General features: G+C 40.8%; 2 protein-coding genes and 1 long non-coding RNA gene across 7 annotated transcripts in view; 2 read left to right on the top strand and 1 right to left on the bottom strand.

Moving 5' to 3' along the window:
• KIF27 (kinesin family member 27) overlaps positions 1–7,593 on the top strand; it is a 36,467-nt gene extending 28,874 nt beyond the window's left edge. Inside the window, exons 16-17 of the mRNA XM_032212726.1 lie at positions 4,269–4,430; positions 5,578–7,593. Coding sequence (XP_032068617.1) covers positions 4,269–4,430; positions 5,578–6,005 — 590 coding nt within the window. The 3' untranslated portion in view covers positions 6,006–7,593. The remainder of the gene's footprint in view (positions 1–4,268; positions 4,431–5,577) is intronic.
• The window catches only part of LOC116505482, a 52,676-nt gene extending 39,675 nt beyond the window's left edge, over positions 1–13,001 (bottom strand). For all 4 annotated transcript variants that reach the window (XR_004254946.1, XR_004254948.1, XR_004254947.1 and 1 more), the window contains exon 1: positions 12,752–13,001. This is a non-coding gene — a long non-coding RNA (uncharacterized LOC116505482). The remainder of the gene's footprint in view (positions 1–12,751) is intronic.
• Positions 13,002–13,137: 136 nt separating this feature from the next.
• The window catches only part of GKAP1 (G kinase anchoring protein 1), a 33,080-nt gene continuing 28,388 nt past the window's right edge, over positions 13,138–17,829 (top strand). For both annotated transcript variants that reach the window (XM_032212717.1, XM_032212716.1), the window contains exons 1-3: positions 13,138–13,391; positions 15,853–16,119; positions 16,267–16,410. In XM_032212717.1, the coding sequence (XP_032068608.1) occupies positions 15,901–16,119; positions 16,267–16,410 (363 nt within the window). In that variant the 5' untranslated portion in view covers positions 13,138–13,391; positions 15,853–15,900. The remainder of the gene's footprint in view (positions 13,392–15,852; positions 16,120–16,266; positions 16,411–17,829) is intronic.

Below are 17,829 nucleotides of genomic sequence, written 5' to 3'. Positions count from 1 at the left end.
GACAAGGCCATGGGAGCAGTGAGTGCCTCCACGTGTATGCTGGACCCGTGCCCTTCCTGGCTGGTTGCGAACAGTAGGGAGGTGACACGGGGCTGGATCCAGGTGATAGTTACCGCCTCCCTTCGGGAGGGGTTCTTTCCCCCCCCCAAAGGCAGCGGTGGTGAGACAAGAAGCCGTCTTTGGATCCAGCCATTCTAAATAACTATCGTCCAGTCTCCAACCTCCCCTTCGTCGGGAAGGTTGTTGAGAAAGTGGTGGCCTCTCAGCTCCGGCGGTCCTTGGATGAAACCGATTATCTAGACTCCTTTCAGTCTGGATTCAGGCCTGGCTACAGCATGGAAACTGCTTTGGTCGCACTGACCGATGATCTCTGGAGAGTCAGGGATGGGGGTCATGCCTCCTAGTGCTCCTTGACCTCTCAGCAGCCTTCGATACCATCGACCATGGTATCCTTCTGCGACGGTTGCGAGAGGTGGGGGTGGGAAGCACCGTTCTTCAGTGGTTCTCCTCCTACCTCTCGGACAGGTCGCAGTCAATGTTCCCTCTAATTTTTTTTCAGTGTGAGCGGAAAAGTATAGTGTGTGAGCTGCACAGTTTCATGCCTGAGCACCTAAGAGAGCCACAGTTTGAACTGCTGTCGCGTCTGCTGGACATTTGCGCAACCTTCCAAGCGTCAAGTGCCAATTGCGAGCGAGGTTTCAGCCCGATGAATGCCAGACATGAAAAGTGCCACTCAAACACTATACTTTTCCGCTCACCCTGAAAAAAAAAAGGCTCTCTGCTCAGCTTTTAGATTGTTAGACTGGCTAGAGAGAGACATGGCACCAACAGGGTCCTGGGTCCTGGCATTTTGCAGGCAACCTGTCCTCTCACATTCCTTTGGCATGCAACCCATCACATGTGAATTAGATTTTGCCAATTATCCTATTAAAAGATAACGCTATTATTCTAAAATATGACTAACTCGATATTAAAAACTGTAAATATGTAATGCTGATAAATAATAGCAGTAATTGTTATTTAGTATGATTAAAATCAGTATTGATATATCAATATAATATCTATCAAAATTGGCAATATACACTAAAATAACAATACAAATATATAATGTGGAATATAAATGTAATAAATATAATATATAAATGCAACATAAATGTAATAAAATAATTTATCATGAAACTATCCCGCTTTAAAGTAGTAAGATCAATTAAATAGTCTAGCAAGTTTGGACAATATGCTATATTGTATATAATATATGCTTATATTACAATATGCTATGTTACTTAAGAATATATATACCTCAGAATCAGATACAACATCCACATCATTTCCAACTGAGTCAATAAAATCATATGCCATGCCAAAACTATTTTAAATAAAGATATGAAATTAATCAAGTATTGCATTTATTTTTCAAAATGAATGTACAATTTTTTTATTATTTAAGTTTTGTACCCTATCTTTTCTAACTAACGTTAACTTTAAAAAGATGTTACATCAGACTACAATACAAGTAATTAAATGAAGACTAAAATAAGTGTTTTGGCATATTGAGCTTTTTATATTTCTTTCTTATATTTCTTCCTTAGTTGAGAACTTGCTCCTCAGCTTACTTACGCATTAACTGTTTGTTGCTTTTATGGTTTATTCATTCACTGCTCCATCTTCAGTTTTTTTCACGGGGCAGGGCTTCCTTCCTCCCTTCCTTCCCTCCCTCCCTCCACTCCTTTGGCCACCAATTTTGATCCAATTCTCTCTCTCTCTCTCTCTCTCTCTCTCACACACACACACACACACGTTCTTTGGGGGGGGGTTGAATTACTCCACCTCACTGCGCAAAGTCGGCTCAGCATGTGTTCGGCCCCCACTTACGCCGAATCAAATCCGCGGCCGGCGGGACCAGGGGGTTGCATTTCAAAGCCGCCAGTCCTCTTGCTTCTTCTCCTTCACCGGCAAAGCTCCCGCTGGCTTCCCCGCCTATGGCAGTGGTGCCTCTCCGTCCACGCGGAGCACCTGAGCTGGCTCCCGCGTTATCCCTCCCCCTTCCTCCTCTGCCGTGCTTTTGAGGCCGCGGGAGCTAGTAGGAAAGCGGCCGAGGTGGAGGCGGCGGCAGGGGTAACCCAGAGCCCAGCTGCCGCCTCCACCTCGGCCGCTTTCCTACTAGCTCCCGCAGCCTCAAAAGCACGGCAGAGGAGGAAGGGGGAGGGATAACGCGGGAGCCAGCTCATGTGCAGAAGAAGCAAGAGGACTGGCGGCTCATCAAAACAAGTCTGGGGAGGTCCTTTGCGGGCGGCCAGTTCTAGCCGCCTGCAAAGGACTTCCCCACGTTTGCTTTGGTAGAAATCTCTGCGCGGCAGTTAGAAACTGCTGCGCGGGGATTTCTTTTCATATGCGCGGCCGCGCACGCGCGCACCTTAGAGGGAACAGTGGTCGCAGTCGCAGTCGGAGGGCAGAGGTCGACCCCTAGGCCTCTTAATTATGGGGTGCCGCAGGGTTCGGTCCTGTCCCCCCTCCTGTTTAACATCTACATGAAGCCGCTGGGTGAGATCATTCAGCAGCACAGGATAAAATATCACCAGTACACGGACGATACACAGCTGTATCTGTCCGCCCCGTGCCAACTCAGCGAAGCGGTTGACGTGATGTGTCAGTGCCTGGAGGCTGTTAGGGTCTGGATGGGGGTAAACAGGCTTGTATTCAATCCTGACAAGACCGAGTCTCTTGTGTTTTTCCCTCCCACTAATTGGCCAAGTATTCCATCTCTCAGGCTGGGGGGTGAAATTATACGCCCCTCAGACAGGGTTCGCAATTTGGGAGTCCTCCTGGACCCACAGCTGACTTTAGAACATCATTTGTCGGCTGTGACCAGGGGGGCATTTGCCCAGGTTCGCCTGGTGCACCAATTGCGTCCCAACCTGAATCAGGAGGCTTTCGCAACAGTCACTCACGCCCTTGTGACCTCAAGACTGGACTACTGCAATGCGCTCTACATGGGGCAGCCCTTGAAGAGCATTCAGAGACTTCAGCTTGTCCAGAATGCAGCTGCGCGATCGATTGTGGGTGCACCTCGGTACACCCACATTACACCTATCCTCCGCGAGTTGCACTGGCTGCCTATCGGTCTCCAGATACGCTTCAAGGTGCTAGTCGTCACTTATAAAGCCCTACATGGTATTGGACTGGGTACTTGAGAGACTGCCTTCTGCCAATTACCTCCCAAAGACCTATTAGATCCCACAGATTAGGCCTCCTCCGAATTCCATCCGCCAGCCAATGCCGATTGTCGACCACCCAGAGGAGGGCCTTCTCTGTGGCTGCTCCGGCCCGCTGGAATGATCTCCCCGTGGAGATCCGGACCCTCACCACCTTCAGGCTTTCCACAAAGCCGTCAAGACCTGGCTGTCCCGACACGCCTGGGGCTGATGAGTTTCCATCCCCACTCGAACTGTGTGGCTGTTGACTGTTTTTAAATTGTTTCCGTATTTTGTTTGTTTGCCTTTTGCTTTTTTCTGTATTATTCCCTTCCCTTTTGGTTTGTTAGCCACCCTGAGTCCCTCCGGGAATAGGGCAGCATACAAGTGTAATAAACCTTGAACCTTAAGCAAATCTGTCTTCCCTCATTGATTTTGCTTGTTGAAATGCAGATGAAAAGGTCACAAATTGTGATCATAACACATTGCAACGGTCATAAATGTAGGCCAGTTGTTAGGTGCTTAAATTGTGATTAGTGACCATGGGGGAGATGCGATGGTCATAACTTTGAGAATGGATGGTAAATCACTTTTTTACCACTGTAGTAACTTTGAACCATCATTCAATGAATGGTTTTAAGTCAAGGACTATCTGTACCTGGGTGCAATATCCTCAGGTTCATCTAGATGTACTTTTTCCAACTTGATCTCATTATTGCTTAAAGAAGTAAACTTCAAACTTATTAATGACTTTCTTTCTGTCAGTAAATTATTACTTTATGATAGGTACAATTTTCTGCTTTTTAAAAACATTAATGACCACATTTCTTCTAATTCTCACAAGTTCAATGAACTACTTTTTGTTAGGTGCTTCAATTATGTTTTGTTTTCTTATCCATGGTTATTCATTTTTCTATGACTTTAAAATCATAGGAGTTCTTTTAAATATTTACATGCATGCATTATTTTTCACAAAGTTGGAGACAAAATGCTAGCAAGATGTGAAAGAAATGTAGCTTTGTTCATTGTGTTGTAATAAAATGTATCATAGTAAAACAAATTTCTATCTTTTTTTAGACCAAGAAGGGGAAAATATTGCAGAAACTATTAAAGCCTATGAAGCTAAAGTTCAGCAGTTGGAACGAGATTTGTTTTTTTATAAGAAAACCAGCCGAGATTTAAAGAAGAAATTAAAGGATGTTGTTGGGGAAGCAACATATCACCCTAAACAAAGTAAATGTATGAATATTAGAGCTACAATCCTAATATAACTAAAACTTAATAGTAACTCACATTAAGAGAAAAGTTCTCATAAAGATCTCTCTATGATCTACCTATTATCTACTGATCCACCTATCTATCAAATTTAAGTACCACCTATCTCTTTTTGAGTGGGATTAGATTGCAATGTTAGATTTGTGGATTACAGACACTGTGAAATTTTTTTACGTTTGTTTTATTTATAATAGTTTTTAATATATACTGTATTTTTCGGAGTATAAGAGCACCTTTTCACTTCCTAAAAGACCATGGAAATATTGGTGTGTCTTATATACCGAATACAGCTATTTCCTGACCTCCCAAAGCCCTGCCCCCCGCATCCCATTTTTGAAAATATTGGACCGTTTTTCGCAAAAATGGAGGCTTTTTTGCCTTCCCCCAGCCCCCAGAAGCACTCTGCAGGCTTCAGTAAGGTTGGGGGAAGGCAAAAATGCCTCCATTTTGGTGAAAAATGGCCCAATTTTTGCAAAAAACGGGGGTGTTTTTGCCTTCTCCCAGCCCTGCTGAAGCCTGCAGAATGCTCCTAGGGGCCAGAGAGAAAAAACTTTTTTTTCTTACTTACCTCTTCGAAATCTTACTGCGTCTTATACATCTGTGTGTCTTATAGTCTGAAAAATATTGGTACTTACTTTAAAAACAGAAGTTAAATTTTAATTTTCAGATCACAAATCAAGATTTCAGATAAAAGATTTTTAATTTTTGCAAATGCAGTCTCTGGTTTTGATTTTAATTTCCAACTAATAAGTGTCCTTTGCAAAGATATGGAAGTATTGGCAGCATAGCAGGGACAATATCTGAAAATTGAATGTTATCTGTCTGTCTGTCTGCCTCTCTCTCTCTCTCTCTCTCTCACACACACACACACACACACAAACACATCCCATTTCCATTAATGAAAGCTTCAGGTTTAAAATCCTTTCCATAAATGAAAGAGTAATACAAGATCCAAATGCCAATATTCTTCTTTATTAACTTTTAACTGCACAAACAGGTCATTTTACAATAACAGTGAATAATTGAATCAGCTGAAATTTGTAACAGTAAAAACTGTAATATTTATTTTCAAGCATTTAAGTTAATTGTTGTTTTGAATATTCCATTTCAGGTTATGCTTCTAATGATGGGATGCTAAATCAAGAAGAAACAAGTATTTCTTTAGAAGAACATGGACAGAGACCCCAAACTGTAGGGAAATTGAAAGAAATAAACTGCACCCTAGGCAATATAGGAACACAGCAGACTTCACTGGAAACACTTGAAGAGGAAGTTACAGACGCTGTACTCTCTACCCCTAATAATCATGAGGAGCCAACAGGGAAAGTACATTTCATGAAATCTCATTCACAAGCATTTACTCATTCACAGACAAGCAATCCACTGACCCAACTTCAAGGAATAACTCCAGTAAAATTTTCCCGTAAAGAATTACGCCATATCCCAGTTTCTGAGCTTTTATCAAGACGAGCTACTATAAATTCTATTTCTGCAGATTCCATTGAAATGCCTAGAAAATCTCATGACCATACTATGTAACAATTCAGAAAGCAATTTTGCAGTTTCTTATTTTTCCACATTATTACAGGAAGTTACAATGTTTGTATGAATTATTGTTAGCGGTTATTCTTCACCTTGGTCTTTTATTTTGCTTTAAAGAAATCTTTCCTTTTTGGCACTGGCATAGTAGTATATAAAGGGGAACAATTTTGTCTTTAAAGATTTCTTTTACTTATTTTTATTAACATAGATTTTTATTCTTTCAGTTCTGTGCAGCATTATACTAATCTGCATAATACAGAGAACTGGTTCACACAATACTTGTAGCATAATATTGAGAACAAAGAAATAACAAAGTACTCAATACCTTCCATGATTATGAAAAAACACCATAGTGAAGAAAGGGCTATCGTTTTATTTGTAATTGATAATTTTTAGATAAATCAATTGCCCTGATGCCCATATAGATATGGACAGCATACAATGAAGTAGAAATGACCTTTAAAAACTATTTTTCTAAGATATTAAGTAGTTAACAAAAGGAAAAAATTGAAAATCCCTGATTGCTAAAACTTACATTTAAAATACACACTTACATCTCAAATGCAAACCTTATCCCTAACTTACTTGGCTATAAGAGTCATATTTGAACTAGGCCTGGATCTGTTACTAGTATAATTTTGATGGATACCATTTTTGAAGTAAAACTTTTTATTTCTATAATCAACATTAAATCTATTCCAGTGATTGTTTATATAGACAGGGATAAGCTCAGTTAATTGAATTGAAGTGTAATAAAAATTATTTTGCTATGTCAGAGAATATCTGTACATCCCACTGTTTAACCCAAGATGAAGTTAAATCTACTAATTAAAATAAAGCCAGAGATTCTTTCAAATCTTTTCAAAATATTTGGCTCCTGAGTCACTGTTCTAGAAACAGAAGTTACTCTAATCTAATAAAAGCTTCTGCTGGTGAAAGGGGCAGAGATAAATGTTGATTTCCTTTTATTTCTGGAGAGAAATCTTTTTACCAAGAAATATATTTATTTCTGTATGGTACATTTGTGTGTAATTAGTTTCACAACCAGAAATACAGATCATCTCTGAAATACAATTTTAGAAGCATTAAGTACTATTTTAAAGATGAAATCATCTGAAAAATGTAGTTGCTTGACATACTGGTTCAATTCAGAGTATGTGGAAATGGAGTTTTGGTAATGCTTGTTTACCCCTATTTGGCTTCTCCTATCAGCAGTAGTGCTTAAGCTTGGGAATTTTTTATCTAGGCTATTATTTTATCCAAACTGAAGTTTTAGCCTTCAGAAGCCAGAATTGTATGCCAGATGTATTAAGAGAAGAACACCCTAAGATATTTTCTTGGATAAAAAGTTAAGAAATGATGGGTAGCAGTTCTGTGTTTTAGCTACTTCCACAAAAGAAAAAACAAAGAGGAGTACAATGCATCAGCAAATTTGTTCAAACAAGATCACTGTATTAGAACTGAGCCTTGAAATAACTAAATAGTGGTGATATTTTTTTAGCTGTGTTTTCCTATACATTTTTGTTGATTGTTTTTTGTCTATGATCTGAGATTACAATCTTTCAAAGGTAGTGATACATTTTATATTTAGGAACTTGTAAACCAGAATACTTCACTAAATGTGAGGTTATAATGTTTCTTTTCCTCAATAACACTGGAATAAGTAATGACTGAAATGAGAAATCCAGAATTTTATGGGAAAAGCTATGTGTAGCCACTATTTTCATTGATTTTCTTGATATACACACACAAACGCACATATACCATGCTTTGGTCCTTAGCAATGGGAAACTAGCCAATAACATCTTGGGCTGGGTCAATATAATTGTTGAGAGTTTTAAATAATATAGGGTAATAATTTTCAGGCATCTGTTTTGTTTGCTAAAAGCAATATGTACATTGGCACTTAGAAACTGGCAGCAGTATTGTTTTTTAACCTGTTTCCTATTCTAGTGATCCTTCTGCAGATGGATCTCATCCATGTTTATCGGACAAGCTCACTGAACTCAGTGGTGATTCTCAAGTAAACATAAACATGATTTCAGATTTAATGCTTTTTTATTAAGAAGTGAAAAAAATCATGATTACCATACCTTAGCAATAGCAATTATTTTGTGGACAGTGGCAAGATCTAGACTTCATTAGATTCATTTGATGATGATTGGAATTTTTATCATACTATCATAGTGTCTTCTATGTAAAAATATAAACATGAGAACACTCATATAAAAAATTAAGGTAATTCACATATATAGTACTGTTCATTTTTTTCATTCATTCATTCATTCATTCATTCATTCATTCATTCATTCATTCATTCATTCATTCATTCAACTTACATGGCTGCCCAACTCATAATTGCAACTCTGGACAGTTAACATGGGTTTAAAACTAATATAAAACAGGACCAAACAAGGATAAATTAAAATTACAACAAATTCAAGTCCAGCCTACAATCATTCAATATCAAACTATTATAGAACCTCCCATTCACCAACCTGGGAGAAAAGTCAATTATGAAGGCATTATAAAAGGTTACCATAGCAGAATTGCATCCATTTGAATTTCAAGGGATAACGGGGGCAGGCAGTGCAATAAAGAAAGTGTCTTTCTCAAGCAGATTACATTGCTTTAAGATCCTGTCAGATTTCATGGGATGAGCCGATTCAATTAGTAGAAATTAGTGGTCTCCCAAGAAACTTGGATGGGCTTGAAGAGCTTTACAGATTGTACTGTAACTAGCATGTTGAATTAGACCTGAACTCATGAAGTAGTGATGTTACATGCATTGATTGTGTAAATATAGCTACCCACAGCGCTGCATTCTGAATCAATTGTTGTTACTGGCAGCCCAACTACTGGCATTGCAACAATCCAAAAGGGAGGTGATCAAGACATGACTGTGAGTAGGGTCTCTCAATCCAGGAATGGATACAACTGGCTCAAAGATGAATTTGTGGAAAGGTCCTTCTGGCCACGGCTGCCACATGCTCTTCAAATAGAAGCTGAGAGTCCAAGAGGACCCTCAAATTGTCCATCACTTCAGTCTATATGTTGTATAGTATAGTATAGTATAGAAGTTTATTTGTATGCCGCCCTTTTCCCTGGGGGGACTCAGGGCGGCTCACAACCCAAAAGGGAGGGGGAGACAAACTTTTAACATAAAGACAATACATAATTAAAAACACAACATTCATACCATTCGGGCGGGTTACAGTCTTAGCCCCAGGCCTGACGGGATAGCCAGATTCTGAGGGCTGTGCGGAAGGTCTGGAGGGTGGTGAGGGTACGAATCTCCACGGGGAGATCGTTTCATAGGGTCGGAGCTACCACCGAGAAGGCTCTCCTCCGCGTAGTTGCCAGTCGGCATTGACCGGCAGATGGAACTCGGAGGAGGCCTAATCGATGAGATCTAATAGGTCGCGTGGAGGTAATTGGCAGTAGGCGGTCTCTCAAGTACCCAGATCCACTACCATGTAGGGCTTTATGGGTGACAAGTAGCACCTTGAAGTGTACCCGGAGATCAACAGGTAGCCAGTGCAGCTTGCGGAGGATAGGTGTTATGTGGGTGAAGCGAGGTGCACCCACAATCGCTCGCGCGGCCGCATTCTGGACTAGCTGAAGTCGCCGAATACTCTTCAAGGGCAGCCCCATGTAGAGCACATTGCAGTACTCCAGCCTAGAGGTCACAAGGGCACGAGTGACTGTTGTGAGAGCCTCCCGGTTCAGGTAGGGGCGCAACTGGTGCACCAGGCGAACCTGGGCAAATGCCCCCCTGGTCACAGCTGACAAATGGTGTTCGAAAGTCAGCTGTGGATCCAGGAGGACTCCCAAGTTGCGGACCCTGTCTGAGGGGTATAATGTTTGACCCCCCCAGCCTGAGAGGTGGAATGCTTGCCGAATTGGTGGGAGGGAAATACAACAGCCACTCGGTCTTATCTGGGTTGAGCACGAGTTTGTTAGCCCTCATCCAGTCCCTAACAGCTTCAAGTCCCTGGTTCATCATGTCCACCGCTTCATTGAGTTGGCACGGGGCGGACACATACAACTGCGTATCGTCCGCATACTGGTGGTATTTTATCCCGTGCCGCCGAATGATCTCGCCCAGCGGTTTCATGTAGATGTTAAAAAGTAGGGGGGACAAGACCGAACCCTGCGGCACCCCATATCTTAGGGGCCTAGGGGTCGATCTCTGCCCTCCAACTAACACCGACTGCGACCTGTCCGAGAGGTAAGAGGAGAACACTGCAAAACAGTGCCTCCCACCCCCACCTCCCGCAGTCGTCGCAGAAGGATACCATGGTCGATTGTAAGAGAAATCACACAAAACTATAAGCTTGAGGAATACTACCACCACTACTGCCACTGAGTTGGATAAGGACACTGCTATCCAGGTTTAATAGTGGTAATCCCACCTGTTCCCTAATGCCTACTCCAATCAGTAGATCCTACATCTGAATACATGCATGGTAGTGCCTGTATGCCACAAGATACTGTGATAATAAAATATCTTAAAAGGAAATTATTTCAAAAATTGTTAAAAGATAAAAACCAACAATTATAAACAATTATATTCCTAAAATAAAGAGAAATAAAAGATAAAGATCAAAAATATATAAAGTGTATAAAGCAGGGGTGTCCAATCTTGGCAACTTGTGGACTTTCTCTCTCATAATTTTGGAATCTGAAGTTCACAAATTACCAAAGTTGGACACTCCTGTCTTAAGGTATATCAGTTTCATGCCCTGATCTCTTTTCATGTTCTGCCATCATTGAGCTGGTAGGAGGTCATCTGTCAGTTTGGAATTTGATATCATCAGTACACCAGTGATCTTAATTCATATCACAATTCTGGACTGTGCAGGTGAATCTATCAATGTGCTTAGCTAATGTCTAGAGGTTGTTCAGATCCAGATGGGGCAGAACAGATTTCAGCTCAGGTACTGACAAAACTGAATGGATGTAGCCGTTTTCCTGACTTCTAAACTTGATTATGTTTCCATAGTTGGCTTTGGATGGGGTAGCAGTTCCCTATTCTAGACTGGTGAACAACTTTGGAGTCCTTCTGTACTCATAGTTACTTCTCAAAAAACAGGTGGCAATTGTAGTGAACAGGGTCTATCTGCAGGTTCATCTTCTGCAGTTCTTTTTCTAACCGGGAGGCTGTTCAGATACTCATGCCCTGGTCACCTTATTGTAATGCATTCTAAATGAAAATGCCTTTTAATACCATGCAAAAATTACATTTGGTATAAAATTTAATTATTATCAAACAAATATATATAATCACAGTGACTCTAGGTGGTGTACAACATTTAAAGTTCATAGTTTAAACATTCATAACTCCCCAACCCTCACCTATACTGCAATGCAATTGCATGCACAGTATAGGGTGCCTCATAGTACGCCCATGTGCAACCACTAATGAGGGAGCTGCATTGATTGGCAATTGGCTTCCAGGTGCAATTCAAAGTGCTAGTCGTTACCTATAAAGACCTTTACACTATAGACCCTGGTTATTTGAAGGACCACCTGTCTCCAACTGTTGCTGCCCACCAGATACAAGTAGTTCTCGACTTACAAGTTTGCTTAGTGACTGTTCAAAGTTACAGCAGCATTGAAAAAAGTGACATTACCATTTTTCAGTTATGACATTTCCAGCATCCCCATGATCATGTGATCAAATTTAAGATGCTTGGCAACTGGTTCATATTTATGACTGTTGCTGTGTCCCAGGGTCATGTAATCATCTTTTGAACTTTCTGACAAGTTAAATCAAAGGGGAAGCCAGGTTCACTTAACAACCAGGTTACTAATTTATCAACTGCAGTGATTCACTTAACAACTGAGACAATGTTGGATAATGGGGTAAAAATTCACTTAACAAATGTCTCAACAACAGAAATTTTGGGCTCAATTGTGGCTGTAAGTCAAGGACTACCTGTACAGTAGGGCACAGTGAATTAATTAAATATTACTATTTGGTAAGAGAAAGCCTGCTTTCTCTGTCTCAGCTCCTGCTCTCTGGCATGGCTTCTCTCAGAGAAATGAAGGGTGCCCTCTCTCCTGGGCTTGTGACCTGGTTTTGGTTTTAAGTCTGGGGTTGATGTTTTTGTGATTTGCTTTATTTGGGTCTAGGCTGCTTGCGGGATGGTGTGTTTTTAACTGCTTTTATTGTTTTGTATATGGGATATAGTGGCTCGGTGGCTAAGATGCGCAGATCGAATCCCTAGTGCCGCGTTAACGGAGTCAGCTCCCATTACTTGTCCCAGCTTCTGCCAACCTAGCAGTTTGAAAGCATGTAAAAATGCAAGTAGAAAAATAGGAACCACCTTTGGTGGGAAGGTAACAGCATTCCATGCTCCTTTGGCATTTAGTCACGCCGGCCAGATGACCACGAAACGTTTTCAGACAGTGCTGGCTCTTTGGCTTTGAAACTGAGATGAGCACCACCCCCTGGAGTCAGGAACCACTAGCACATATGTGCGAGGGGACCCTTTTACTTTTATCTATTGTTTTGTATGCCGCCCATAGTCTGTGGGAGTGAGCATCTCCAATAAATTTCCTAAACTGATGCTATGCTACAAACAAGAGCGATATTAAGTCAGCTTGCAGAAGGTTCCTACAGAAAAGTTATTTCAGTGATGCATTTTATGTGAAGCCACGAAATAAAAAAGCGATACATTAGAACAGCGCTACACGTTTCCCAGCAGCAAACTTCTCAATAGCTTGAAGTCATTTACCTCCAGTGCTGCTGCCATCTCCTCCCACCAGTATACAGAGCCGCTGGTATCGCGGGACAATTAGGTGCATCGAGCAACCCGGTCGGTAACAGATGAGCAGCGCAAGACTTCAGCTGCCAGGCGCGACCATCCGAGGGACTTGGAAATATTTTGGCCCTTTAGTTTTCTCCAGCTCTTGTATTACATCGTAGGTGTGGATTTGGGAACCGAGCCTCTCGCCCTTCTTCCTCCCTCGCCCGGCCAGCCGCCCCTCGCCTCACGCCGAGTTCCCCGCAAGCGCGCGGGGGTCTCCTCGTGGCCTCGCTACGTCACAAACGCACTTTGTTTGCGCATGCGCTAGCTGCCCCTTTCTGGTACTGTGTACCAGCCGGGCTACTCGAGACGTAAACAAAACTCAGCGAGCGAGCGGCCGAGCGAAGCACGTCCGCGCGCTCCCGCCTGCGAAGCCCTGCCGCTTCTCCGCGCGCCGCCTTCGCCCGTTCTTGCCGCCGTCGCCGCCTCTGTCCTCCCGCCGTCGCCGCGAACTCTCTGGCGGCCACAACGTCCGAGCCATTTTCTAGACGCCGGCAACTGCCCGCTTAGCCTGCAGGGAAGCCGCCGTCGCTCCGTCTGTTCCCCCGAGAGTGGCTCAGAAAGGCGGGTGAGGGCTCTTATTTCTCTCCTTTAACCGCTTCTGTGTGGAGTCTCCCTCGAAAAGAGCAAGAAATGCCTGCCCCCCCCCTCTCGGGGAAACGGGAACTCAAAAGGCTGGGCTGGGGGTGGGTGGCGAAGAGAGGGGAGAGGCGAGGACGCCCAAGGCTCGCTGGTATGGCTGTAGATCGGCCTGGCCGTGTTTATATTGGAAGTGACCCGGTCCTGGAGCAGAAGAAACCCCGTTAATTTTTATTTTCAGAAGGAAAAGCGGCGCCTTTTTACTTTGACGACCAGGATTGAAACTGAGCAAAAGCTCTCTCGGAAGGCAGCAATACAAGGAGCCACAATTGATTTGTGACAAAACTCCCGGGGTTAAAGCTTGGTCAGGCCATCTTCCTGAGGAGAAAAAGGGTCCAATTTGTTGATTTGAACAAACAGAGCTTTCAGAAAGTATTACTTGGAGTAAATGCGGAGGGCACATACGTTCAAGTTTTTCATGTTTTATTGCCCACACTTTGCACCTAATCATTCCACAAAGTGTTGCATTTAGCTTTTATTTATCTCATTCCCAGCCTAGGGGTGAAATGGGTTTAAATCAACTATGATATCAGTGGTTTGAACAGCATTTTCCCCATATTATGAAACTGTCTACTTGCAGAACAGTAACTAGATGGATAAAATTCTTTTTTGTTACCTATTGCCTCAAAGGAAGGAAGAAAGGAGAGGAGAGGCATCAGCAATGGCATCCAATTTCATGGTGGTATAATTTCCTGCTGACCAAGAATGGCCTGATAGCTCTTGGTACTAATTCTCTTACAGCACAACTTCAAGCATTATTTGGGGCTACATTGTCTATGCCCTCCTGTCTGTAAATAGAAAATATCTCCTCCAAGGCTTTTGGTGAACACAATGTTTTCTTTCAAGTGTAGTAACAAAAGGATTGTTTTAATTGGATACTTCGTACTAATAACATAGACTGTTTTAACAGATTTAAAAAAGGGATTTCAGCTTTGGTGAGCTATTTGAATAATATAAATTCCTATTACTTCATTTTGCAAAATTTTTGGAAGACTTTTTCCAATTCAGTCCACGCAGGGTATTAAAATATGTAGATATGTATGTTTAAAGCTCATTTTATGTTGTTTATGTAAATTGTTAGACTTAGTATTTCTTGACAAGAAATATAAATACTATAGAGGATGAAAGAAGTTTTTTCTTTTAAGACAAGCATTAAACGAATAATTTTTTAAAAAGAAATTGGAAGCAAAAATAGTAAAAGTTTTGTGGACATTCCTGGAGACAAAAAAAATAACACCTAGTTTGAGACATAAGTATAAACTAGCTTATTAAATGGCAGCATCTGAAATACTGTATCTGAAAAAATAGTGGAATATCATCCTGGCTATAGCATTTATTCTCAGCTGAAGATCAAAGATACAGAAATAATCTGTTAGTTGTTTTCACCAGAAAGTAGAGAAAGCATCTATGTCTTATTTATATTTTTACAAAACAATATGGAGCTTATCTCATTCAGATACTGCAAAATTGAGTATAAGCCGTATTTTTATTACAGATATTTCTGTGTTTGCTATATAAAGATAATTATATATCTAATTGAATCATTAAAACATCAACATTATATTTCCAGATAACTCCCAATTAAAATCATTCTATATTTTTATGCAAATCACTGGAAACAATCCACAAAGACTCTTTTATAATTCTCACTAAAAATAAAGTGACAGCAGCTACTCTCACAGTAATTGTTCATCATCTAAATGTGTGGCAGATTTGGAGAAGCAGTGTTGCTATGTTTGCATTAGGGCTTAATGTTTTAAGAGAGTCTTATACTGTCTTGCGTTTCCAACCATAAAGGTGGGGTAAAAAAAAATCTTAACAAATAAATGCCAGGAAATAAGCATCACCTCATGAGTCTTTGCTTTATATTTCCCAATAATAATTTTGAGGTTTCATTTTCCCTTGTAAGTATTTTTATTTTTTTAATGTATTTTTTTCTGCAAAAAAATTTCTACCACTTAGGCAAACTTCCTAGAATTGTTTTTAGGAAAAAATACTACTGGTCATATTAATTATAAAAATATTTCCAGTTTTCTTAGCGAAAGAAGTTTTTTAAAAAACTTACTCTAAAATATGTGGACTTCAACTCCCATAATTCCTTAGTCAGCATTCTGAAAATTTTAGGAGTTGACGTTTCCATGTCTTACAGTTGCCAAGTTTGAAAAACACTGATTTAGAACCTACCAGGATACAATTATACTAGGTAATACAACTTATTGAAAAATTATCAATTATTTTCCTGTATCTTACACAAGTTAAGATTGAAATGTATTTTTAGAGTTTTGATCATGCTAAGTTTCTATGCCTGGTCAAAATAGCTATGATTGTCATTCTATTTATGCTGAGCCATAAGGAATCCATAATTTACTATTATATTCTTCTTGTTCCAGAAAATACTGTGATTTGGAAATCTGTTTTCAGACATTTGCAGCACTAAAATGGCTTCTGCTGTAATTAGTTCAGTCCCTACAACTGCATCTAGATTTGCTCTTTTGCAAGTTGATAGTGGCAGTGGCTCCGATTCAGAATCTGGAAAGGGAAGAAGTAATCAAAGTGGTGGAAAGACACAAACTGCAGGCAACAAGTCGACTATAAATGAAAAGAAAAGAGAAAAGAGGAGGAAAAAGAAGGAGCAGCAGCAGAGTGAAGCAAATGAGGTTAAGTGTCGGTTAAATTGAAAAAACAAACAAACCCTAAATTACCTTAATATGAGAAATAAATCACCATACAGTTAAACTGTGAAAACAGTTTCAGCGAGTCATTCTTTCGTATGTGAAAATAGTTCATTCTTCTCATTTTTTTAGCTCAGAAATCTTGCTTTTAAAAAAATTCCTCCAAAAGCCTCCCAGGGAGCCTGCTTCTCTTTACACGAACAAGCTTTCAACCATACAGGGAGGAAAGACTCCCAAGAAGAGGATTGGCAACAATGGAGGCAAAGAGATGAGCAGGTACTTCCGCATTTTACTTTTCAATATATTACTGCCAAATTCTAACACTCCTTATTTTGCCATACAACTTTAAAGCTACAACTTTAAGGAGGTTGGCTGAAGAGAGAGAGTGACTGCCCCAAAAGTCATCTTGTATGGTTCCATGACTGAACATAGACTTGAACTCATGGCTCTCCAGTGCCAACCTAGCATCATAATCACTAAATCACATTGGCTCTTACTAGTGCTGCTTAGATCTTTTGGCAAAAAAGTAGATATAAAATTGCAGCCTAAGGTTTGGATATACTTAAAAGTAAGTCCTATGAATATAATTCTGGATACGCATGCATAGAATTTGTATGCAATTGACTGCAGTCTTGAGCAAATTTATTTAGAGTAGGGATCTCCAAACCTTTCAGCTCATCAACCTCTTTTTTAAGTTGAAGGTTGTTTATCAATCCCCAAACATAAATTATATATAAAAAATCTTTGTGAATATCAATAGCAACTACAGTATAATAGATAATAATATTTATAAAAACAAGTACTGTATATACTCGAGTATAAGCCTAGTTTTTCAGCCCACTTTTTGGGCTGAAAAAAGCCGCCTCGGCTTATACTCGAGTCAGTGAAAAATTTGCCTGAAATGGAGGAGAAAAAGGGGCGGGGCCATGCCGCTGGGTGACACTCGTGAATGGCCCAGTGCCCCTGTGAGTTTCCCCTCCCTCTGTGTCAGTTTGCCGCGCAGCGCGCACCGCACCATCCCCCCTCCTCACGTTCTAATGTAATGCAGGGCTGTCTTACGATTCCCCTTCCTCCCCCTCCTGCCGCTCTGCAACGATGTCCCACCTCCTCCTTGTTATGGCAAGCAGCCACATAGCGATGTCCCACCTCCTCTGGTACAGTGATCCAATGATAGGAATCACTGTGCCGTGTGTCATAGGAGGCGGGACATCGCTCCCGCGGCTGCACGGGACATCATCATCACAGCGGGACATCAGCATCATGAGGTGAGTGAAGTATTTCATTGAATACACCGCTAGTTTACTGTTTTTCTTTGAAATAAATATTCAAAAACATTATTGGTATCTATTTTTATTTTTGAAATTTACCGGTAGCTGCTGCATTTCCCACCCTAGGCTTATACTCGAGTCAATAACTTTTCCAGTTTTTTGTGGTAAAATTAGGTGCCTCGGCTTATATTCGGGTCGGCCTATACTCGAGTATATACGGGTAATATTTGAAATATGATAAATACAGGATTTAACATACCATTTTAAATTTGTAACTTGTTATCATTAATGGGAAGGATGCATTTGATGACCATCAAAATGGACACTGATACTTGGTTAGAGATTGGTGAATTTTTTCATAAATCATCAAACTCTTCCAAGTTCAATCTGTTCCCATTTATTGACCTCCTTTTGACAATCAGCTAGA

The sequence above is a fragment of the Thamnophis elegans genome, chromosome 3, assembly GCF_009769535.1.
Source record: "Thamnophis elegans isolate rThaEle1 chromosome 3, rThaEle1.pri, whole genome shotgun sequence".
NCBI classification, from domain to species: domain Eukaryota; kingdom Metazoa; phylum Chordata; class Lepidosauria; order Squamata; family Colubridae; genus Thamnophis; species Thamnophis elegans.
This window is presented reverse-complemented; position numbering and strand designations above follow the sequence as displayed.